The 27016-nt window shown below is 42.8% G+C and overlaps 1 protein-coding gene across 1 annotated transcript in view; it reads right to left on the bottom strand.

The window, feature by feature from the left end:
- Positions 1-27016, bottom strand: part of CFAP47 (cilia and flagella associated protein 47) — a 572366-nt gene that overhangs the window by 12402 nt on the left and 532948 nt on the right. The window contains exon 64 of the mRNA XM_040424993.1: positions 6088-6256. Within this exon, the coding sequence (XP_040280927.1) occupies positions 6088-6256 (169 nt within the window). The remainder of the gene's footprint in view (positions 1-6087; positions 6257-27016) is intronic.

Below are 27016 nucleotides of genomic sequence, written 5' to 3'. Positions count from 1 at the left end.
GCACTGAATTTATGAAAATGTGCATGCCTACTAATATATCTGGGGCATTATTACTTTTCAAACCAAAAAGTCCAATATATGCCTGATAGGTGTAGACTGCTGACAGAAATTATTCCTTTTTCACTGAAGTGACTTTAACTAGGTCTTCTTGAGACCACATATACTTTTTTGTCACTTTTCAAATTTGACGCAGCATTGGAAAAGTCACATATTTTAGTTTGAATTTGTTTCATGTCATGTTTGTGACAGTTTTGACACAGTTTATGTCCATAACTAATGTGAACTGCTTAGTCAATGTAGTCATGTAGCATTCCTTGCAGAGAACTATACAGTAGCCAATGAGACTTCTACCTTCTTCAGCCCTCAGAGGTCAATAATTTTGCTCTTCTCTGAGTTGGAAATCCTACTTGAGCTGTATTAAGTCCTTATTACTATTTGATCACTGATCATTTATTGTTTAGATAATACAAACCGGATTCCAAAAAAGTTGGGACACTATACAAATCGTGAATAAAAACTGAATGCAATGATGTGGAGGTGCCAACTTCTAATATTTTATTCAGAATAGAACATAAATCACGGAACAAATGTTTAAACTGAGAAAATGTACCATTTTAAGGGAAAAATATGTTGAATCAGAATTTCATGGTATCAACAAATCCCCAAAAAGTTGGGACAAGGCCATTTTCACCACTGTGTGGCATCTCCCCTTCTTCTTACAACACTCAACAGACGTCTGGGGACCGAGGAGACTAGTTTCTCAAGTTTAGAAATAGTAATGCTCTCCCATTCTTGTCTAATACAGGCCTCTAACTGTTCAATCGTCTTGGGCCTTCTTTGTTGCACCTTCCTCTTTATGATGCGCCAAATGTTCTCTATAGGTGAAAGATCTGGACTGCAGACTGGCCATTTCAGTACCCGGATCCTTCTCCTACGCAGCCATGATGTTGTGATTGATGCAGAATGTGGTCTGGCATTATCTTGTTGAAAAATGCAGGGTCTTCTCTGAAAGAAATGACGTCTGGATGGGAGCATATGTTGTTCTAGAACCTGAATATATTTTTCTGCATTGATGGTGCCTTTCCAGACATGCAAGCTGCCCATGCCACACACACTCATGCAACCCCATACCATCAGAGATGCAGGCTTCTGAACTGAGCGTTGATAACAACTTGGGTTGTCCTTGTCCTCTTTGGTCAGGATGACATGGCGTCCCAGATTTCCAAAAAGAACTTCGAATCGTGACTCGTCTGACCACAGAACAGTCTTCCATTTTGCCACACTCCATTTTAAATGATCCCTGGCCCAGTGAAAACGCCTGAGCTTGTGGATCTTGCTTAGAAATGGCTTCTTCTTTGCACTGTAGAGTTTCAGCTGGCAACGGCGGATGGCACGGTGGATTGTGTTCACTGACAATGGTTTCTGGAAGTATTCCTGAGCCCATTCTGTGATTTCCTTTACAGTAGCATTCCTGTTTGTGGTGCAGTGTCGTTTAAGGGCCCGGAGATCACGGGCATCCAGTATGGTTTTACGGCCTTGACCCTTACGCACAGAGATTGTTCCAGATTCTCTGAATCTTCGGATGATGTTATGCACAGTTGATGATGATAGATGCAAAGTCTTTGCAATTTTTCGCTGGGTAACACCTTTCTGATATTGCTCCACTATTTTTCTGCGCAACATTGTGGGAATTGGTGATCCTCTACCCATCTTGGCTTCTAAGAGACACTGCCACTCTGAGAAGCTCTTTTTATACCCAATCATGTTGCCAATTAACCTAATTAGTGTTAATTGGTCTTCCAGCTCTTCATTATGCTCAAATTTACTTTTTCCAGCCTCTTATTGCTACTTGTCCCAACTTTTTGGGGATTTGTTGACACCGTGAAATTTTGATTCAACGTATTTTTCCTTTAAAATGATACATTTACTCGGATTAAACGTTTGATCTGTCATCTACGTTCTATTACAAATAAAATATTGACATTTGCCATCTCCACATCATTGCATTCAGTTTTTATTCACAATTTGTTTAGTGTCCCAACTTTTTTGGAATCCGGTTTGTATAATATTGCATAATGTACAGCCAGCCTTCTGTTCAGAAATCAGTGAAGTTAACAATAGCTTTACTATGTATATTTCTGGTTAGGTGCAAATATCATAATAGGATGGTCTGGGCAAGCTTATGGACATAATCAGTGGACGGAGTCAGGAATGAAACATTGAAATACACAATAATTGCCACTATGCTGTAGCTAGACCCAGCACGACTTTTAAAGATGAATCAATATGTTAGACATAAAAGTCCCCACAGATATTATCATACATATTTACAGAAATAGATCTAAGCAAGAACCACCCTGGACTTTTGGCAAATATGTAGTTATATTCATTGCAATTTTTTCTTTTTTTCAATCCCTTCTGCTGTGTTTTTGTTATGTCAAGTGGTTGACAGAAAATAGGCAACTTTTGGTCTTCTAGACTAAGTAGAAAACTGCCTCAAGCTCCATTCACATGGTGTTCTATACTGGGATAAATGTAGAAAATTGTGCCTATGACATGCAGTACATAGGATATTGAGCACAGAACTATTGTATGTACTATATATACACCATAATATATGCATGAAGTCATCCTGTACAATAACATTCTACAGTATGTAACAAATTCCACTGAGAATGAAATAAAGCAGACCTCCATCTCTAAATTACAATGCAGATAGCTAAGTGGCCATGGCAAACATGGAATGCATTTATTTAAGTGTTGGCATGATAAACCAAGTTCACAGAGGACAGACCACCAAAGAATTTGGAGGAACTTTACAGGAACTTGTTCCTTATGATTAACTTGAGGCACCAGCTTGCTTTGTTTATCATGACTTTCTTTTGTGGACAAGCTACATATTTGGTTTGTTTGGTTTGTTATAGTAACAAGCCGATTCCATTCTACAGTATACAGCTTAAGACAAAGCAGAAGTAACAAACACTAAAACTGAATATTTGATTTTGAGGTTGGTATAGATCAATAAAATCTAAAATCATTACAATAAACTTTTAGACTGATCATTTTGAAAGAAATAAAAATCATATGCTTGGATAGATGGACTTATATACACTGTGGACATGACATGTTTAGAGAGGTTTAGATGGAAATTGTACATGGTCATTATTGTTGATACATCTGGTATAATACCTAGCTTCAACAATATGTAAAATACTTCTAACAATGTTTTTGTTTTAAACATAAAATTCCAAAAAATGAATTGTGCATTTTACTTGAATTTCCTTTAATAGCACTAACTAATCCCTAGCCCTAACTATGCCTAAATCCTAGTGGGAGGACCTTATTCATATAACATCTGCTATTTTTTATGAAAATTCCTCCTCCTCATTTCAAGGGTAGCTACAGATGTAGCTGAGCTAAAATTGACTCTGATAACACATGTCACATTGAAAAAGTCAATTAACATTTTCTTGACATAGTTTATTTAACGCATTAACAATCAAGTTTATCTCGGCTGCATCTGTATACAGTATGCTAGTTAGGGTTTCCTATGGGCTATAGGGGTCAAAGTAGTAAGTACATCTCTCAATAAATTCCATGAGGGGTGTAGTTTCCAAAATGGGTTAACTTTTTGGGGATTCTATCGTTTTGTGCCTTCAAATTTAACATGATGTCCAAAAACTATTCCAGCAAAATGTGCCCTTCAAAAACCATATGGCCCTCCTTTTCTTCTGAGCCCTACCGTGTGCTCATACAGCAGTTTATAACCACACATGGGGTGTTTCTGTAAACTGCAAAATTAGGGTAAAAAAGTGACATTTAGAAATTTTGCCTCCATTTTCCTTTAATTCTTGTGAAACATCAAGAGGGTTAACAACATTTGTAAAATCAATTGAATAACTTGAGGGGTTTCTACTACATAAGGCCTTCAAAGTGACTTCAAATATCAATTAGTCTTTAAAAAAGTTGATTTTGTAAATTTCCTTAAAAATGTGAAAACGTCCTAAAAATTAAAATAACATTCACAGAGTGATGCAAACATAAAGTAGAACATATGGTTATTGTTAATTAATAATTACTTTATGATATACTGTTTCACTATCCATCTTAAAATCAGAGAAATAAAAATTTAGAAAATAGTAAATTTTCAGTACATTTTGGATTTTTTTTTTATAAATAAAGGTTAAACATATAGACTCAAATTTACCTTTAGCAAAAAATACATTGTGTCACGCAAGTAGTCTTGGTATGGGTGACAGCTGAGGGTCACTTTAGCAAACGCCAGAATGCAGTTAACAGTATCACGGAACAGCGGATGTGAACCCACTGTGCCACTGACTAGCAATACTCCAGAGGGTTACTAAGCAACTACCCGGATTTCACTAGAGCCTCTGATGGTGAGGATAGGCTTGACCATCGGTAGTTGCCAGGGGCTACTCTGGAGCGTAAGCCAGTCAGTGACAGCTGGTCCAGGCAGACCAGGAGGTACCTGCGAAGGTACCGACAGTACAGATGTAGTAAACCAGGCAGGGTCGTGACCAGGAGCAACAAGACAGGAATCGGAGGATGATGCAGAGACATAGTCAGGACGAGCAAAGGGTCAAGGCACAGGAGCAAGTTCAGACCATTCGGGTCGGCAACAGGAGAGGCAATATAAGCAGGCTGGGATAGGAGATAAACGAAGTCCAGGAACGAGGCACAAAGTCAGGAACACGAGTGGTAAGCAAGCTCTTTAGCGCAAGATTAGGACCTTGACACTGAGGCGTCTGGCTAGAGGGCTGAGCTACTAAAGTAACTGCAGGAGAGCAAGGATAGGTTAACAAGATCACCTGACACAACTCAGCCCCGCCCAGGGAGTTATGCGTACTGCCACAACCGAAGCCAAGTTCAAGAAGTGTTCAGGTTGAATAAAAGTTGTGGAGCGGAATCTTCAAAGGTAATACTAACCACGCAGGCAGAACCCAAAGCTGCAGCAGAGACAGGGAAGCACAAACCACGATCACAGATGAGCATGGTGCCCGGAACAGGCAGAGGTCGATACAAATGCATACTGTAATGACCGACGTCACGCACAGGGAGGATAAAAGGGAAAGCCCTGCCCAAGGGAGAGGGAAAGGTGGTGACCCCTAACTCACCTTGCGGCTGGCACCTGACTGCCCTGACGTCCCTAGACGGGTTCCTCACCCGTGCGGCGATCACGTGCCTAAACCCTGGCTTTCCCTAAAATGAGCCCTAGATAGTGAACGGGCCGGTGGGATCGCTAGTCCGCACCACTATCACTAAGAGGGAAACACCAGGGAGAGGACAGACAAAAGAGACAAACACATACACCCAGGTGGGCGATCACAATAGACCACAAAGGTCCAACAGGGATCCGGAGGGTAGCGTTCTGGACCAACTACCAGAGAACACAGCAACACAGCTCCAGAAGGTCAGAATAGATGTCCAGGCAGTAAGTTCTATCTCTGGCAACCAGAGAAGTGTGAGAGAGGAATATAAGGAGGTTTGGGAGTGCTGGACAAGGAACAGCTGAGGAGAAGGAGCTACGGATCCCTGAGTGAGCCAAAAGGGTTTGCAAAGCAAACCCAGAAAGCTACCATAAGGAAAACAGCCCTATCTTAAATAGAGAGTGCAGCCAACCGCTGCGACTTCCTGACCCCGGGTATATCGGAGTCAGGCGTGGTTCTCGATACCCTCGTGACACATACAGGAACAAACACCTTAGCAAGAAAATAGCAACTAGCAGCTGCACACAAAGCAAAAGGATAGGTAACCCTTGCAATACGGAAGAATATGGTGAGGTTCAAAAAAGAACATTCCTAATAGACACAGGTTGAATGGGGCAGCGGCCATGCCTGCCTGCATAAGCCACTGACTTAACACCCATCCAATGCTACCCATGTCCCTGCTGGGCTCCTCTTCCTGGTCCCAGCTGAACACACAGGAAATGGCAGAAGATGTCAGCTCAACCATTCACTGGCAAGTAACCAGCTGAGTTGGATTCTCCTGCCATACTTAATGCTCTTATACAGTCAGCATAAAGTTATAATTTATGAACATTTTTACTTTTTGTGTGATAAAATTTACCTGTACTACTAGTGTTGCTCTGTGCTTCTTGCTGTACATTGAAGGCTTAAAACCAACCGTAATTAATGTCCCTGCTGTTCCAAGGGGAAGCAGTTCTCCAGACTGTGGAGATACTGAGAATTCCAGATCACTTCCTTGTATAAAGTATGCACTGAACGGCTCTGGGTACCTTGTAAAAGCAAGAAGAAAATATTTAACTGTAATTAGCTTTATGTAACAGCAAACGGATATGTAAAAAGTGATCAAAATGCTAAGACTTGAAAAGCAAATATTATAGGATTACAGTATGTAGGTATGATTTTAGCAATATAATGATTGAATGTCTCAGAAGGGTTTTCCTTTTTAGTGTGCTGATTAACAGGATAGAAATGTCAGTAGAAAACGACAGTTCAATCCGTCACTATGGTTTGGCCTCAAATGCCATTAGACCTATGACATGCAGCTTTGTGTGCCCTGGGAAATAAAGAAAGGTTGTACACCTTAAAGACTCCGTTTTACAAAGACTGATAGAAGTGGTTTACTTGTGTTATATGTGTCCTGGCAATTTTATTACACTTTAAAACAATTCTTCAAAAGCTGTCACATGCCACTTGAAATGATTTGTTAATACAGTATACAACACACCTGTCATAAGTTTAATATATGACAATATTTTGCGTGTTCTACGATAATTATATAATAAAGGTACACAGTTCAGCTGGGGCAATAAAAAATAACTTTCCTGTCTTGAGAAAAATATTACACTGAATTAGGTATGAAAAATGCAGGTACATTGTAGCCCAGATAGATTCTAAAGATTAATTAAGTGTTCTTGCATGGCAAGACCACTTACTGTTATCGCACATGTATTTATTATTATAGCCAAATTTACCGCCCTAACTCCTCCCACAGTTTTTACACCACATAGACAGTAATATACCGAAACGTGTGGATTGTTCCCGATTGGTGTGCTATTACTTTGTGGAACGTTTTCACCGAATGGTTCACGAAATATCAGCGTTTTTGTAGTGAAATTGGTCCCATAGGAATGAATGGCGGAATGTTCAAAACTAGAGTGGGAGCTGACAAAAGCTAGAGTGTGAGCTGAAAACTCAGGACATGATTTCTAAACTGACACCACTCCCTCATTTTCAAGCCCACCTACACAAATCTTATATCAAAACGTTCAGCTATCCCTGCTGCCACTAAAAATGTCCACAGCTAAACCATAGTCCTGATAGTTTTCACAATATAACCATTTGTTTGCAACTCACGCCGCCCATTGACATTCATTGAAACTCCACTCTAGCCACCTCAAATTTGAAGGGCAGTTTCTAAACTGCGACGGTGCCTTCACTTTTAATATTTCAGAGACATGACATACTATGCATTAAAATGTAGGTCTGGGTCTTGTGATTCTTTCAATATAAAGCTCTTCGCTGTAGGATTTATAATTTTTAAACTACAACCGTTTGAAGACGGCATCCGCCAGTGAAGTGGCCTCTCTTTACTGCTGGGACTGGGGTGTGCTTTCTATTGCTGTGTCTGTACAGAAGTCTGAGGGGAACTTGTCTCTATAGGAACAGAGGTGGGCGCGGATGTCATGTGACTACTCCTCTGAAGATGCTTGCTGCAATGCATGCTGGGATATTTACTTTCACTTTACAGCTGCTCCGCCCACACAGCCTGTCTGAGGAAGCTCCTCAGGGGAACATGTCATGGTTAACAGATTAGAAAAATTACATATAGCCAGCACGTTTAGCATGATATAAATACTTCATAGTTTGGGCTATTGTCTGGGGCACTTTGGATTTTTGATAGCTAGGGTGGCCAACCCCTTTAAAAGTTTGGAAATAAGTTTTATTTTATACAGTAGAGAGTATTTGAGTATTTCAACTAGCTACATTTACGAAAAGAAATTAGAGTTTTGTGAATATCATCATGCCATCTAAAGGAAAGAGATCAAAAGCTGCAAAAATACGCTGGACTAAACTGGACCTTTCATACCCATGCTTTCGGGATCCGGAGCCCCACAGCAGCATAGTGGAAATGGAGGCTTGTGACATTCGGGATCGGGAGCCCCACAGCAGCATAGTGGAAATGGAGGTTTGCGACATTCGGGATCCGGAGCCCCACAGCAGCATAGTGGAAATGGAGGTATGTGACAGTGAATGTGCCCGGGAGGTACATAGTGATGTGGTGTCACACGCTTAGAGCCTGCATAAACGGGGCATGAGCGTTGCCAGGAAACAGTCGTTGTGAACACTGATTATCATCAAACAGATAGCACACCTTCACCTCATTCTAGGTCAAGATGCTGAGATCCCCCCAAATGCATGTGGTCATACGTTCATCTGCTAGGCTTGATAATGCTGCTAATGTTTTTATAAATGTATGTTTTAATGTAACTGTGAAGCACTTTGGGCAACAACATTGCAATTAAATGTGCTATATAAATAAATACAAGTTGAAATGCATTTCTCACTCTATCAAGCTTGCCATGTGCAATTTTTTTATTTGATCAATCAATTGGTTAGTGTAATGTTTACTATCTTTACTCACCCCAAACATTCCACACAGTTACTCTGCCCACTCCATAAAGTTACTCTGACCAGTCCAGCCTTTCCACAGTTACTCCAGCCACTCCAACCACACAACAGTTACTCCAGTTACTCAAGCCACTCCACCTAGTTACTCCGCCCACTTCAGTTGTAGACTACTGGTGGAGGCAAGAACACTTCACACAATTTCCGCATAAATTGTAGCTTTTCTAGTTAATTATGCAATTCTATGCTGAATAGACACTGGAAAGTGTGATTGATGACAGCTGCCCATGACCACTGCTCACCCATGTGGGCACGTTCGCAGTGCCACTCACCATGCTGCTGCCTCCATGTTTCTGCCTAGTACTCCAGCCTCTGTCCCCTTAGAGTACAGGTGCTCACCTCCAGCCTCTTAAAGGGCACATGCGTGTGCTACCAAATCCTTCCCCAACCAATGGCCCTGGGTATTTAAGGTGTCCTCTCAAAGCAGCCTTAACCCCTTAGGGACACATGACGTACCGGTACGGCATGTTTCCCGAGTCCTTAAGGACACATGACGTACCGGTACGTCATGTGTTGTTCCGATCACCGCCGGATAAATGCGCGGGGGGGGTCCCGTGACCCCCCCGTGTCGGCGATCGCCGCAAACCGCAGGTCAATTCAGACCTGCGGTTTGCGGCTTTTACCTGGTGCGGCGGCAGTGCCATCGGGTCCCCATGGGGCTGTGGGGGGACCTGATGGCATGGAAGGCAGCGCGATGCCTTCCTGAGGCATCTGTGCTGCCTTCCGGTGAAGAGCCTGTGAGATCCAGCCCCCTGGATCTCACAGGCCACGGAAGCTGTATGAGTAAAACACACAGTATTACTCATACAGCCAATGAATTCCAATACAGAAGTATTGGAATGTATTGTAAAGGAATATACCCCCAAAATTTCAAGTCCCAAAGTGGGGCAAAAAATTCAGTGAAAAAAAAAGTTGAAAAAAGAAAGTTTTTCCACCAAAAAATTAAAAGTTTAAAGTAAAAATAAACAAAAATGGCATTTTCCCCAAATAAAGTAAAAAAAAATTGGTAAAAAGTAGGGGAAAAAAGGATACATATTAGATATCGCCGCATCCGTATCGACCGTCTCTATAAACATTTCACATGACCTAACCCCTCAGATGAACACCGTAAAAAATTTAAAATAAAAACTGTGCTAAATAAACCATTTTTTTGTCACCTTACATCACAAAAAGTACAACAGCAAGCAATCAAAAAGGCGTTTGCCCACCAAAATAGTACCAATCTAACCATCACCTCATCCCGCAAAAAATAAGCCCCTACCTGAGACAATCGCCCAAAAAAAAAAAAACTATGGCTCAGAATATGGAGACACTAAAACATAATTTTTTTGTTTGAAAAAAGCTGTTATTGTGTAAAACTTACATAAATAAAAAAAAAGTATACATATTTGGTATCGCCGCGTTCGTATCGACCGGCTCTATAAAAATATCCCATGACCTAACCTCTCAGATGAACACAGTAAAAAATAGCAAAAAAAAACTGTGCTAAATAAATAATTTTTTGTCACCTTACATCACAAAAAGTGTAATAGCAAGCGATCAAAAAGTTATATGCACCCCAAAATAGTGCCAATCAAACCGTCATCTCATCCCGCAAAAAATGAGACCCTACCTAAGATAATCGCCCAAAAACTAAAAAAACTATGGCTCTCAGAATATGGAGACACTAAAACATGATTTTTTTTTTGTTTCAAAAATTATATTATTGTGTAAAACTTACGTAAATAAGAAAAAAGTATACATATTAGGTATCTACATATTAGGTATCGCCGCGTCCTTATCGACCGGCTCTATAAAAATATCACATGACCTAACCCCTCAGATGAACACCGTAAAAATTTTTTAATAAAAACTGTGCTAAATAAACCATTTTTTGTCACCTTACATCACAAAAAGTGTAATAGCAAGCGATCAAAAAGTCACACGCACCCCAAAATAGTGCCAATAAAACCGTCATCTCATCCCGCAAAAATCATACCCTACCCAAGGTAATCGCCAAAAAACTGAAAAAATTATGGCTCTCAGACTATGGAAACACTAAAACATGATTTTTTTTGCTTCAAAAATGAAATCATTGTGTAAAACTTACATAAATAAAAAAAAGCATACATATTAGGTATCCCGCATCCGTGACAACCTGGTCTATAAAAATATCACATGATCTAACCTGTCAGATGAATGTTGTAAATAACAAAAAATAAAAACGGTGCCAAAACAGCTATTTCTTGTTATCTTGCCTCACAAAAAGTGTAATACAGAGCAACCAAAAATCATATGTACCCTAAACTAGTAACAACAATACTGCCACCCTATCCCGTAGTTTCTAAAATGGGGTCACTTTTTTGGAGTTTCTACTCTAGGGGTGCATCAGGGGGGCTTCAAATGGGACATGGTGTAAAAAAAAACAGTCCAGTAAAATCTGCCTTCCAAAAACCGTATGGCATTCCTTTCCTTCTGCGCCCTGCTGTGTGCCCGTACAGCTGCTTACGACCACATATGGGGAGTTTCTGTAAACTACAGAATCAGGGCCATAAATATTGAGTTTTGTTTGGCTGTTAACCAGGGATGGACTGGGACAATAAAGTGGCCCTGGACTTCAGCCAGACCGGCCCACTTTATTTTTCCCAAACACACTCAAAAAAAAACATAAGTAAAAACATTCCACTGTAAGTATAAACAGGTTTTTTATTTTTACTCTTAATTTAGAAAAAAAAAATGCATGCCAACATTACAGATGCCTTTAGAATGACATGTGTAAGTTACACTCCATTCAATGGCGGGTGTTATAAATAAGGAAAACAGTTATAAATAACATCTTATTTTTAAATATAACAACAAGAAACAGTTCAACCAATAACTTATGGGGGGGATCTGTGGATGACACTTATGGGGGGATCTGTGGATGACACTTATGGGGGGATCTGTGGATGACACTTATGGGGGGGGGGTCTGTGGATGACACTTATGGGGGGGGGTCTGTGGATGACACTTATGGGGGGGGTCTGTGGATGACACTTATGGGGGGGGTCTGTGGATGACACTTATGGGGGGTCGTCTGTGAATGGCGCTGTTATGGAGGGGATCTGTGAATGGCACTGTTATGGAGGGGATCTGTGAATGGCACTTTTATGGAGGGGATCTGTGGATGGCACTGTTATGGAGGGGATCTGTGGATGGCACTGTTATGGAGGGGATCTGTGGATGGCACTGTTATGGAGGGGATCTGTGGATGGCACTGTTATGGAGGGGATCTGTGGATGGCACTGTTATGGAGGGGATCTGTGGATGGCACTGTTATGGAGAGGATCTGTGGATGGCACTGTTATGGAGGGGATCTGTGGATGGCACTGTTATGGAGAGGATCTGTGGATGGCACTGTTATGGAGGGGATCTGTGGATGGCACTGTTATGGGGGGATCTGTGGATGGCACTGTTATAGAGGGGGATCTGTGGATGACACATACCGTATATAGCATCTTATGCTATGTGTCATCCACAGATACCCCTCCATAACAGTGCCATTCACAGATACCCTCCATAACAGTGCCATCCACAGATCCCCCCCATAACAGTCATCCACAGATCCCCCCATAATAGTGTCATCCACAGATCCCCTCCATAACAGTGTCATCCACAGATCCCCCATAACAGTGTCATCCACAGATCCCCCCATAACAGTGTCATCCACAGATCCCCCCCCATAACAGTGTCATCCACAGATCCCCCTGCATAATGGTGCCATCCACAGATCCCCCCCATAAGTGTCATCCACAGACCCCCCGGCCCCCCCCCATAAGTGTCATCCACATGACAGACCCCCCCCCCCCATAACAGTGCCATCCACGGATCCCCCGCCCTCCCTATAACAGTGCCGTCATCCATAGATCCCCCTCCCCGCCACTCACAGTAGTATACATTAATAAATCGGTATCCTGCAGGCTGCAGACAGTAACTTTAATTTTAACACAGCGCTCATCTCTTTACTACCTTACATTCAGCAATCAGCTCCCTCCACCCTCCAGTAACAAGTGCGGGCGGCAGCGCTCACTCACTGACGTCACGCGCCTAGTGGGAGGAGTAGGCGTGTGACGTCAGTGAGTGAGCGCCGCCCCCACACTGCCTGCTGTTACTGGAGCTGAGTCAGTTAGTAAAGAGATGAGCGCTGATTTTAAAGTGTTAACACACTGACAGCAAAAAAATTAAAATGGCTCGGGACCGGCCGGGCCCCCCCGGGGTCCGGGCCCCTTACTGGGGTATCTGCTTTACCCCCCTGATGGCGGCCCTGGCCGGCCCATAATTCGATCGGCCCACGGGGATTCTCCCGTTACTCCCGATGGCCAGTCCATCGCTGCTGTTAACCCTTGCTTTGTTAATGGGAAAAATGGATTAAAATGGAAAATTTTCCAAAAAATTGAAATTCTGAAATTTCATCTCCATTTGCCAATAACGCTTTTGGAACACCTAAAGGGTTAACGGCGTTTGTAAAATCAGTTTTGAATACCTTGAGGGGTGTCGTTTCTTAGATGGGGTCACTTTTATGGAGTTTCTACTCTAGGGGTGCATCAGGGTGGCTTCAAATGGGACATGGTGTCAAAAAAAACAGTCCAGCAAAACCTGCCTTCCAAAAACCGTATGGCATTCCTTTCCTTCTGCGCCATGCCGTGTGCCCATACAGCTGTTTACGACCACATATGGGGTGTTTCTGTAAACTACAGAATCAGGGCTATAAATATTGAGTTTTGTTTGGCTGTTAACCCTTGCTTTGTAACCAGAAAAAAAATTATTAAAATGGAAAATCTGCCAAAAAAGTGAAATTTTGAAATTGTATCTCTATTTTCCATTAATTCTTGTGGAACACCTAAAGAGTTAACAAAGTTTGTAAAAATCTGTTTTGAATACCTTGAGGGGTGTAGTTTTCCATAATGGGGTCATTTTTGGGTGGTTTCATTCCCAAAATGATCCAAACATGAAGGAGACATATGGGGAATGTAAAGTAATAACTATTTTTGGAGGTATTACTATGTATTATAGAAGTAGAGAAATTGAAACTTGGAAATTTGCAATTTTTTTTATAAATAAAAATGAATTTTTTAACTTCATTTTACCAGTGTCATGAAGTACAATATGTGACGAAAAAACAATCTCAGAATGGCCTGAATAAGTCAAAGCGTTTTAAAGTTATCAGCACTTAAAGTGACACTGGTCAGATTTGCAAAAAATGGCCTGGTCCTTAAGGTGAAATAGGGCTGAGTCCTTAAGGGGTTAAAGGCTATGACCACTTTCATTTTTTTTTATAACTGCATTTTACTCATTTTGGGCAAAAATGTTTTTTTCCAATTAGCCTATATTAAAATATTTTAGTTTTTTTGTCATCAAGGGGTAAAGAGGACATGTCACATCTCCTGATATGTCTATTTGAGTAGTTACTTACATTTCCCATGTAATAACAGTTCCAGAACATCTGTTCTTATGTTAATCCGTGCTTCTTTTATTCCTGCTAGAAGTTTATGGCTAAAGGCACAGTGGGTGTTATCAGTAGGGGGGGTGTCTCTGTACAGTCTGCCACTGGCAGCTATCATTGGATATTGTGAGACTGTGCAGGGACACACCTCGAACTAGTGACTCCATCTGTACCTTTATCCATAAACTTCTTGCAAGAATAAAAGAACAGCAAAAGAATCAAAAGAATAGACACCCCAGAATTGTGATTTCATGTGAAATATAATTATTTACTAAAACTGTAGTTCTCTACTTCTTAGTCTCCCTCCGCCTTGTCTACACTCCTGGATTCCTTAGTTATGACCTGTCTGCTCTCTCCTGCTGCTGGTCGATCATGCTCAGATTCTCTGCCTGTGTCTAGTCCCAGCTGTGTGAATGAGCATTCTCTTGCACCTTGCAGTAGCTCTGATCGGGGCTTCTCTGCTCTGAACCTCCTGTCCGCTAAGAGAGGGAGCTGACAGCTAATTCCACAAGGCATGTAAAGAAGATGTGCTCTACATCACCTGAAGCTGGCTTGCTGAATAATCCTAACATGTAACAGTAAGCTGAGTTTTTTTGTATATTTTTTTATTTCTTTTTTCAGCTTGCCTGTGTAGATCTGCCTTCTGTGTTTGTGTCTTGATTCTGGTATGTTTCTGCCTCCTACATACTTGTCTGTCTGTATTTGTCTGTTTCTGTATTACATTACATTAATGACACTGCTGTCTCTTTCATAACTGCAATAAACTTAAAAAAAATAGCTGCTGGGAAGTTTCTTATATAGTAAGGGGTAGGCAACTTTTCTATTGGTTGCTAGGGATGTTGCTAAGCTGTGACAAAGCCTTCTCATTGGCCCACAAGCTAGAAGAAGGGAGGGATGATCACCTGATGTGTACTGTGTTAAAAAAAAAAAAAAAAATGAATATTCGTCATTACAAATATATAACACTATATTCTAAATATTTGCAAATTCTCGAAGTGCCGATATTCGCGATAATAATTCGTAACACGAATATTCGCGCTCAACACTAGTTATTATGCCCAAAGCAGCACTAAATACCTGCTCTGACAAAAGGTTGGCGGCAGGGCAGTCCAGCACTTCCAAGGTGTAGAGCGCCATTTCGTGCCATTTGTCCAGCTTGGACACCCAATAGTTGTAAGGCACAGAGGGATCATTGAGGACAGAGACACGGTCTGCTACGTACTCCTTCACCATCTTCCAAACATTTTCCCTCCTTGTGACAGTAAGCTGCGCATCAGAGTGAGGGTTCTGGCGGGTTGTCATGTAACTGTCCCAGGCCTTGGAGAGTGTTGCCCTGCCTCTTTTGGAACTGCTGTGTGTTCCCCTCATCTCCCCTCCTTGGTTGCCCAAGGAACTACATACTCTGCCGCCAGCGTTGTCAGCTGGAAATTTTTTGACAAATTTTTCCACAAGGACCTTCTGGTATTGTGCCATTTTGCTAGTCCTCTCGACCACAGGAATGAGAGATGAAAAGTTTTCTTTGTAGCGGGGGTCCAGAAGGGTGAACAACCAGTAATCGTGTTGGCCAAAATGCATATAACGCCAGGGTCAAGGAAAAGGCAGCATAACATAAAGTCAGCAATGTGTGCCAGAGTGCCAACAGACAAGACTTTGCTGTCCTCATCAGGAGGATGACTCTCAATCTCCTCATCCTCTTCAGCCCATCCACGCTGAACAGATAAACCTGCTATGGGTACTACCCTCTGTAGCGGAGGCAACCGTCTCCTGCTCCTCCTCCTCATCATCATCCAATTCGCACTGAGAAGACGAACTGAGGGTGGTCTGGCTATTACCCTGTGTACTGTCTTCTCCCATTTCCACCTCTTCCACATGCAAAGCGTCCGCCTTCATTGTGAGCAGCGAGCGTTTCAGTAGACACAGAAGTGGGATGGTTACGCTGATTATAGCGGCATCGCCGCTCACCATCTGTGTTGATTCCTCAAAGTTGCGTAAAACCTCAAAGAGGCCAGACATCCATGCCCACTTGTCGCTTGTGAAGAGCGGAAGCTGACTGGAAAGGTGACGACCATGTTGCAGCTAGTATTCCACTACTGCCCTCTGCTCCTCACAAAGCCTGGCCAACATGTGTTGGAGTTCCAGCGCGTGCTCACGTCGCACAACAGTCGGTGAGCTGGCAATTGCAAGCGCTGCTACAGTGCTGCCAGACCGGCGGCAGCTGTAGATGACTTTTGGAAATGGGCACACACGCGGTGCACCTTCACCAGTAGCTCAGGCAAATTGGGGTAGGTTTTCAGAAACCGCTGAACCACTAAGTTTAACATGTGGGCTAGGCATGGTATGTGTGAGAGCTTGCTGAGCTCCAAAGCCACCACCAAGTTATGGCCATTATCAGACACGACCATGCCTGGTTGTAGGTTGAGTGGCAAGAGTCACAGCTCAGTCTGGTCCCTTATACCCTGTGTAAGAAGGTACCCGGAATCACCGTGGATGGAAGGTATGTGTCACCGAAGTTCCTGGCCTCGGTGAAGTAAGAGCCAGTATTTTATGTGTCAGCAGCAGCTATTGCTAATTCACACCATGAGATTTAGCATGGCTGTCATAGCTGATCCGGGATGGCTCTTACTGGGAGTAGTCAAAGTGCTGGGTGGGTGACTACTCCCCATGTTCCAGGCCGGGTTATGCCAGGCATAAAAAACAGCCAGCACTGCCAGGTGTGGTGGATTTACCTCCCTCTGACAGTGGAGCTCAGGAGTCTGTGTGCTGTGAACTGAGGGCTGTGCTGGGATTTGAGGTTTAAGCCGGGCTGGAAGACCCATGCCCCTCTAAAGGCGTGCAGGCTGCCAATGGACTTGATGAGGCTGAACTGCTAACAGGGTGTGAATTAACACCCAGGAGAAAAGGTGACTTTTATTGTTTATGGACTTTCCTTGTGTGTGAACAAACACCAAGCCACCTGCGTTTTGTGATACACCTTATCTGCATTTTGTTATACACCAATATGTGAATAAACACCGCTGTATGATTCAAGAACTGTGTACTTTGCCTCTATACTGCATCTGCTAGTCCTAACTACCAGACCGAATCCCCACACATGCCACAGCTCTGCAGCGGTGTGCTGTTTGTCACCTTAGCAAATAAGTTTCAGCACGGCCTGTTGCTGCTTCCCCACTGCAGTGATATACTGCTTCCAGCTACTGACTGATGGCTGACTGGTGCTGCAAGATGACTATTCAGAGGTGGAAGTGGAGGAGGAGGTGGAGAAGGGGGGTTGCAGCCACTAATGTAGGTGGTGGCGGAAATCCTGATGGAAGTAGGGCCCGCAATCCTTGGTGTCGGTAACACCTGTGCCATCCCAGAGTACAACTCGGTCCTGACCTTCACAACGTTCACCCAGTGTGCCGTCAGGGAAATGTAGCGTCCCTGGCCAAAAGCACTTGTCCATGTGTCAGTCGTTAAGTGGACCTTCCCAATAACTGCGTTGGTCATGGCATGGGTGATGTTATGGGACACATGATGGTGTAAGGCGGTTATGGCACACCGGGCAAAATAGTGGCGGCTGGGGACTGAGTAACGAGGGACGGCTGCCAACATCAGGCTGCAGAAAGCCTCAGTGTCCACAAGCCTAAATTGCAACATTTCCAGGGCCAGCAATTTGGAAAGGTGCGCATTTAGTGCTATGGTTTGTGGGTGGGTGGCTGGGTATTTGCTCTTTCGTTCAAAGACCTGGGGTATGGACATCTGTACACTGCGCTGGGACACAGAAGTGGATGTGCTAGCTGATGGTGCTTGCGAAGGTCCAGGTGCAGGCTGGGAGGCATCCGGGCCTGCGTCTTGGACAGGGGATTGGCCAGTACGTAACACAGGGGAAGAGGAGGCAGTGGTGTGACCCCCAGACACTGACTGTGGACCCAGGCATTCGGCCCACCTATTAGGGTGCTTTGATGCTATGTGGCGGATCATGCTGGTGGTGGTGAGGTTGCTAGTGTTCACGCCCCTGCTCATTTTGGTATGGCACAGGTTGCAAATGACAATTCTTTTATCGTCCACACTTTCATCAAAAAAGCGCCGGACTGCGGAACACCTACCCCTTGGCAAGGAAGATTTCCGCAAGGGGGTGCTCCGGGGAACAGTTTCGGGCCTGTTAGGTGTGTCCAGCCTTCTCCCTTTTGCTACCCCACTGCCACTTCCAGCCTGTAGCGGTGCTGCGATCCCTCCCCCTCTGTACTGCTGTCCTCACTTGTCTTGCTGCCTTCCCAGGTTGGGTCAGTGATTTCATCATCCACCACCTCCTCTTTCACTTCCTCACTCTGGTCATCCTCCTGACTTGTTGACAACAACATCACTTATTGACAACTGTGTCTCAACCTCTTGAGACACTAATTGCCGTTGACTTATTGACAACTGTGTCTCATCATCATCTTCCACCTTGTGAAACACTAATTGCCGTTCCCCACCACCATCTTCACCTGACTGTGGATGCTCAAGAGTTTAGGAATCAGGGCACAAGATCTCCTCATGTCCCTCTTCAAGCGGGCTTGGCGAGAGGCCCAAATTAAGGAATGGCGATGAAAAGAGCTCCTCGGAATATCCGAGTGTGGGATCACTTGTTTGCAAAGACTCTCCATGGTGGGAGGAAGGAGGATCAGGGCGAGGATTCTGTTGACCAACCTCTTGGCTATTGAGACTGGACTTTGTGGGAGACAGGGTGGTGCTTAATCGACTGGAAGCATTATATGCTGCATTCCAACCGACCACCTGCTCGCACTGGTCTGACTTCGAGAGTAGTGTCCTACGCCGCCCTGCAAACTGGGACATGAAGCTAGGTATCGTGGTTGAGTGTGTTTCTTGTGCTCTGCCATCAGGCACAGTTTCACTGCTTCCAGGACCATGGCCTCTGCGTGCTCCATCAGCAGCACGGCCACTTCCCCATCACTTACTGCTCGCCTTCATCATATTAAATGGTATATATGCTTGCAAGTATGTCACACATACAGTAGCGCAGTTTTTATAAGTGCATGCGCAAATAAATTACAGTCAATGTCACAGATATTTGGGATGCGGAAACGTTAGATAGGAGAGGTACCACAGGTAATGGTGCTGCTGTCCACAGCAGCTAAGAAAATATTACAGTCAATGTCACTGATATTTGGGATGCGGAAACGTTATACAGGAGAGGTACCACAAGTAATGGCGCTGCTGTCAACAGCAGCTAACAAAAAATTACAGTCAATGATAAAGATATTTGGGATGCAGAAACATTATACAGGAGAGGTACCACAGGTAATGGTGCTGCTGTCACCAGCGGCTAAGAAAAAATTGCAGTCGTCACAGATATTTGGGATGTGGAAACGTTATACAGGAGAGGTACCACAGGTAATAACACTGTCCGCAGCGTCTACGGAAAAAGTACACTTGATGTCACAGATATTTTTAGTATGCGCACACGTTAAACAGGAGATGTAGAGCAGATAATGTCGCTGTCCGCAGCGTCTACGGAAAAAGTACAGTGGATGTCAGATATTTTTAGGATTCGCAAACGTTATACAGGAGATGTAGCGCAGGAAATGTAACTGTCCACAGCGGACACCGTCTACGGAAAAAGTACACTGGATGTCACAGATATTTTTAGGCTGAGCACACGTTACACAGGAGATGTAGCACAGATAATGTCGCTGTCTGCAGCAGCCAAACAAATTCCATCTATTTAGTGCAGGTTGAGCTAAAAATATATATTGCTGCCAGATACATTAGTCCTTAAAAGGACTTTTGGGTCTCTAACAATTGCACGCAATTTAGCACAGGTTGTGCTAATAATATATATTTCTGCCAGATACAACAATAGTCCTTATAAAGACTTTTGGGTCTCTACAATTGCACGCAATTTAGCACAGGTTGCGTTAAAAATATATATTGCTGACAGACACAATAGTCCTTAAAAGGACTTTGGGGTCTCTAACATCAACCCTGCCTAACAAAAAAATAAAATTCAATTCCCTACACTGTCTGTCCCTTCTACAGCACAGCTCTCGCTGACTAAGACTGATCCGAACCACGTGAAATCGGGTGCTTTATAGCACCAGATGACGCATTCCGTCCAACCAATCACTGTAATGCCAGTAACCAACATGGCTACGGCATTACAGTGAGTGGCAGTACTTACCTGCAAGTTTATTGGCTGCAGGGAGGAGACTTAAGCATCGCTCGAGCACACGCAGTATTCGGCCGAACACCGCGATGTGCCAAGCATCGCGATGCTCGAGCCGAACTAGTGTTCGGCCGAGCATGCTCGCTCAACACTAATATACACAGCTCTGTAGATGGAAAAATAAATAAATGGTTTGGGCTGTAAGAATATGGTGATGCAAAGAAAAAAATTTAAGGTTTTTATATTTTTTTACGTAGTAAAACAGAAAAGAAACAATATAAATGGTATCTCTCTAATCATACCGACCTACAGAATAAGGCCTAATGCACACGACCCTTGTGAGTTTTGCGGTCTGCAAATTGCGGATCCGCAAAAAACGGATGGCGTCCGTGTGCGTTCTACAATTTGCGGAACAGCACGGACAGCCATTGATATAACTGCCTATTCTTGTCCGTATAACGGACAAGAATAGGACACGTTATATATTTTTTGCGGAACCACGGAACGGAGCAATGGATGCGGACAGCACATGGAGTGCTGTCCGTATCTTTTGCAGCCCCATTGAAGTGAATGAGTCCGCAACCAAGCCGCAAAAACTGCGGCTCGGATGTGGACCAAAACAACGGTGGCGTGAGGCCTAAGAATGTCATTTTTAGTGCACAAAGAAAGCCATAAACCCAAAGCCTCACCCCCAAAATGAAGGAATTGCATTCGTTATTTTTTTTTTCTATTTTACCCCACAAAGATTGTTTTTTTTTTTTTTCCAATATAAGCTATTGTAAAATAAATGGTGCCATTAGAAAATAAAACGTATCCTGCAAAAATAAGTCGTCATATGTGAACATAAAGTTATGGCTCTTAGAAGGTGGGGAAGAAAAAACAAAAAAGCAAAAAGGAAAATTGTTCATGTTCATAAGGGGTTAATCTGCTGTTTATAGCACACACAGGAAAGTAAAGATAAAATGGCCAATCCATTCAAGCACTTTTTATATTTAGAACATCTTACCAGCAAAAGGTCATTAATAATGTTCTCCATGAGCAGCTATTACATATTTACACACTGCCTGCAGATGTGGAATGCTTCTATGTACCCTTATATATTAAAAAGAAGTACAAGACGCTCTTGTTGTATTTTTATGTTTACAATACAAGCAACAAAGAAGTAATTGCTCCAGTGACATAAAGCACACCACCCCAGAGGAATCAAGATTTACAGGTAAAACTCGAAAAATTTGAATATCGTGCAAAAGTTCATTTATTTCAGTAATGCAATTTAAAAGGAGTTGCATAGTGCAACTAAAAATTAGAATATTGTGAAAAGGTTCAATAATCTAGGCTCAAAGTGTCACATTCTAGTCAGCAAATTAATCCATACCCCTTGAGCAAAGGGAACCTGAGATTGTGACTTTGGGGTTTCATAAGCTGTAGGCCATAATCATCCAAATTATAACAACTAAAGGCTTGAAATATCTCACTTTGCATGTAATGAGTCTATCTCATGTATTAGTTTCACCTTTTAATTTGCATTACTGAAATAAATAAATTTTGTGCAATATTCTAATTTTTCGAGTTTCATCTGTATTTTAATAACTAAAATGCCATTTCACCTAACAGGATTTCTTCCTGCATTTAATTGCTTCTTTCAATCCTAAAAAAAAATTAACTTTTCACTGGTGGTAAGCACAGGAATCCAGATGCAATGAAAACCAAACAAATATAGTCATATTTAATGCTCTAATCAAAACCTAATCCTCCCCTGCAACTGAAATTAAATTCATACAGATAACCTGCTCCAGCGCTGTAACCTAACCTCAGCAAATCTTTGCCAATTAAAAAAGATAATTTAAACTGTAAATGCCTACTAAAATAATTATAGACTAGGAAACAACTAATTAACAATTAATATCAACCTGATATTAAAAGTTAGAAAAAAACAAATCAGTTTCACTGTTTACAGTTATAAGACTGGGATACCATTATGTTATCATGCAAAAAGGGCATGTAACAAGAATTCATTAGCTCAGACTTGTAAAAATTATGTTCTACAGTTCACCACTGGGAAGCTATTAATTGCAGGCTTAGAAGGGAGAGAACAGAAGTCTAGTTATTAGTTTACATATAAAACTTGGAAACAACTAAGGCTACTTTCACACTTACGCTTACATTTTTCGGTATTGAGATCCGTCATAGGATCTCAATACCGGAGAAAAATGCTTCCGTTTTGTCCCCATTCAATGTAATGCTCCAAAATGCAATCTATTCCATTTGGTTGCGTTCCCATACCGGAGAGCAGACCGCAGCAAGCTGCAGTTCTCGTTCCGTCATGGGATGCGGAGTAAAACAGACACAATAGAAAACGGATCCGTCCCAAATTGACTTTCAGTGGTGTTCATGACGGATCCGTCATTGCTATATAACAGAAAATACAACCTGGTCCGTTCATAATGGATGCATAATGGTTGTATTATCAGTAACGGAAGCATTTTTGCTGATCCCTGCCGGATCAGCCAAAAACACAAGTGTGAAAGTAGCCTAAAGCAGCAAAAGTAACAAAGCAGTCTGACACTGCAACAATGCACTCAAAATCAAGCTTACTAAAGTATAAGTTATGTTTTAGCTAAGGCCTCATGCACACGACCGTGCTGTTTTTTGCGGACCGCAAACCGCGGATCCGCAAAAAAACGGAAGCCGCCCGTGTGCCTTCCGCAATTTGCGGAACGGAATGGGCGGCCCATTGTAGACATGCCTATTCTTGTCCGCATAACGGACAAGAATAGGACATGGTATATCTTTTTTGCGGGACCTCGGAACGGAGCAACTGATGCGGACAGCACACGGAGTGCTGTCCCCATCTTTTGCGGCCCCATTGAAGTGAATGGGTCCGCACCCGAGCCGCAAAAACTGAGGCTCGAATGCGGACCCGAACAACGGTCGTGTGCATGAGGCCTTAGTCTTATACAGAACTGGTTACCTACCATGTCCTAATCAGTCTGTTTAGTAATTTATATTTTAAACCATAGATAAATGTCACCACATTTTACCCCCTACAGCAGGGGTGGCCAACCTGTGGCTCTTGAGCCGCATGTGGCTCTTTGCTTCTTCAAGTGCGGCTCTAGCTGTGGAGCCGGAAAGCAGTCAGGCCGGCTCACTCTCCACCCCATGCTCAGATCTCTTTACCTGATCAGGCACTGTTGCTACTTTGCAGCTCCAGCTCACTCTCCACTATGTCCTGATGCACACAGTGTGAGAACGTAGTATGTGGAGACACACACTATGACCTGACGTTGTGCTCATCAGGTCACAGTGGAGAGTGGGTCAGACCTGCAGAGTAGCAGGTGCCCAAGCAGGAGTCCAGTGCCTGATCAGGAGAGGGAAGAGATTTTTTTAAATGATAGAACTGGGTATGGGGGTCTGATCTAAGCATGGGAGGTTCTGATCTGAGCATGGGGGGAGATCTGAGTATTGGGGGGAGAGATCTGAGCATTGGGGGGAGAGATCTGAGCATTGGGGGGAGAGATCTGAGCATTGGGGAGAGAGATCTGAGCATTGGGGGGAGAGATCTGAGCATTGGCGGGAGAGATCTGAGCATTGGAAGGAGAGATCTGAGCATGGGGGGGAGATCTGAGCATTGGGGGGGAGATCTGAGCATTGGGGGGAGATCTGAGCATTGGGGGGAGATCTGAGCATTGGCGGGGGAGATCTGAGCATTGGGGGGGGAGAGATCTGAGCATTGGGGGGTGGGGGGAGAGATCTGAGCATTGAGGGTCTGACACTGGGAGTTTGATTTGTGTTCTCTGATCCGAGCATTGCGGGTCTTATTTTGGGGGTCTGGTTTGGAGGTCTGATGAGGTTTGGGGATCTTATTTTAGGTCAGATGAGGATTGGTGATCTGATTTAGGAGTCTGATCTGAGGTCTGATGAAAAATATATTTTTTCTTTTTTTCTCTGCTAATAAAAAATAAGAAAAAAACATTTTTAGCAGACCTCAGATCAGATGAAAAATATATTTTTTCTCTTATTTTTCTTTGTTAAAACCTAGGTGCATCTTGTATAGCAAAAAATACAATGACTTGTGTGTAAATGTATAGCTTGTGGCTCCTGGTAGTCATAATATATATATTTTTTGGCTCTCTGTGTCTGTTAGGTTGGCCACCCCTGCCCTACAGTAAAACATAGCTACTTGTAGGTCTCCCTGAGCTGTATTAAATGATGCCCTTATTAACTAATAGTCTTGATTTATTTCTTTATAAAATCGATTTTAGTGATATGCAAATGACTTACATAAGGTGCCCAAGGGGATGTCCTTTCCTAACTTGGTGCCCAATCCGTAATCCCTGAGCCTGTTTGAAATCCTGCGCGTGCGCACTACACACTGTAGTCTGCGCCTATGCAGGCTACAGGTAATGGCATCGTTGAGCGAAGTGCTCAGTTAGGAAAGGACATCCCCTTGGGCACCTTATGTAAGTCATTAGCATATCACTAAAATCGATTTTTATAAAGAAATAAATCAAGACTATTAGTTAATAAGGGCATCATTTAATATAGCTCAGGGAGACCTACAAGTAGCTATGTTTTACTGTAGGGGGTAAAATGTGGTGACAGAATCCCTTTAAGATACAAACTAGAAGCCCCCTTTGTTCAGATACATTGTTACAGTATCTCTAATATTAGGGAGATGATGCTGAAAAAACACACTGTAAAGAAGACTTCACCTCATACAAACAAGCTGTTCTCATATTCAAGTGTGTATTCACCTCATTTAAGCAGGACAACTTCATAACTCACATTTCAGCTCTTTCCCACAACCCCAAACAACAGTTTAATACCTTCAACTCTCTACTCCCTCCTACAGTGCCCCCTCACACACTCCTTATCTTAGACAAAGACTTTGCCTTATATTTTAAAGATAAAATAGACAAAATCGGTGAAAGCTTCAAACAACCTTCACTACCCCCTTACACAGCTACCCAGTACTCTTCCTACATAACCCGGTTTACCACTGTGACAGAAAAAAAAGCTTTCCAGCTTAATCTCTAAATCACAAGTCTCTACCTGTGACCTTGACCAAATCTTATCCCACCTTATCCCTAATGTCACCACTATAGTTATTTCTGCCCTAACCTACCTCTTTAAGCTATTGTTAACCAGTGGTGTGCCCTAACCTACCTCTTTTAAGCATGCAACCATCATGCCCATACTCAAGAAGTTCTCCCTGGACCAATCCGCTTTATTCACATCAAAACTGGTAGAACAAAATGTCCATCTCGAACTGCCTCCTACCTCTCATCCCACTCACTTCTTGATCAGCTGCAATTCATCTTCAGACCCACTGAAACTGCCAAACCAAAGTCACAAACGATCTTCTTGCTTTAAAAGCTAAACGCCACTACGCTGTGTTTCTCCTCCTTGACCTGTCCTTTGCCTTTGATAATCATATAAACACTAGTTTCTGATAACTGCCCCGTATAAATGTGCTGCCAATCATCCAACTAATGAGCAAACATTTGTTCATTAGTTGATCACATTCTTCAAAATCTAATGTAAACAGTAGTGTTGATCGAGCACCAAAGTGCTCGGGTGCTCTGGTGCTCGAGTAGAACACTTTAGGATGTTCGGGTGCTCTACAGAGCATCCGAGCACAATGGAAGTCAATGGGAGGACCCGAGCATTAAACCAGGCACCCCCTGCTCTAAAGAGGGGAGGGTGTCTGGTTCACAGGAAAAGGTCATAAATTGATGGAAACACCACTTAAATGGTTCAGGAACAGCATGGGGAGGATGTCTGGATGCATCTTGGACTCCCAGGTCGCTGCTGGGAACGACGTTGTCCGAGTAGTACGCCTCTTTGACAGACTGACAATAATATGCACAAAACCGAAGATAAAATCAATTTTAGAGGAAAAATTGTTAGGAAACATTCTTTCCTGTATTTTTACTTGTATATAAAGTGCAAGTGCTGCCAAAAATTTCAAGGAAGAGGCACTCCAATACAACCTGTATACAACATAAAGGATGGCCTCATTCACATTGTGGTACAATTGTTCAGGTAGTGGGACTCCTAAACTCATAAAGCCTATGCACTAAGTTAAAAGGCTGCCAAAAATTACAAGGAACCGGCACTCCAATACACCCTTCATTACACATAAAGGAGGGCATCATACACACCCTTGAAACTATAGTGAAACTATAGTGCTGAATGTCACAGATATTTAGGATGCGCAAATGTAACACAACAGATGTAGCAGAGGTTGTGTCACTGTCAGCAGCGGCCAAACAATTGCACGCAATTTAGCGCAGGTTGTGCTAATAATATTTATATTGCAGCCAGATTAAATAATAGTCCTTAAAAGGACTTTTGAGTCTCTAACACCTTTCACCACAAAACGCTGCCTAAAAAAAAACACAATTCCTGTCCCTACACTATCTGTCCCTTCTGCTGCAGCTCTCCCTGACTAAGACTGAGCCTCTGAACCACGTTTCATCGGGTGCTATGTTGTTTATCCATCGTTTTCGATGAGGGCCTTGATATCTGATAGATAGATCTTCGGCCATTAGTGATGTATCCTTAGATGGCTAATAAGGCCTATGTTAGCATTAAATGTTTTGTCACATACTGAACAGACAAATATGGATGTTTTTGTTTCAGCATTTGCAGCTTTATGTTTACGAAGTGTATGTTTCTCCTGTGCTAGGATTGTCCTTCTGGATTCGTATGTCTGGCAACCCTGATGGATCAGGG

The sequence above is a fragment of the Bufo bufo genome, chromosome 3 (assembly GCF_905171765.1).
Source record: "Bufo bufo chromosome 3, aBufBuf1.1, whole genome shotgun sequence".
NCBI classification, from domain to species: domain Eukaryota; kingdom Metazoa; phylum Chordata; class Amphibia; order Anura; family Bufonidae; genus Bufo; species Bufo bufo.
The sequence above is the reverse complement of the archived record's forward strand: the minus strand, read 5'-3'. Positions and strand labels throughout refer to the sequence as shown.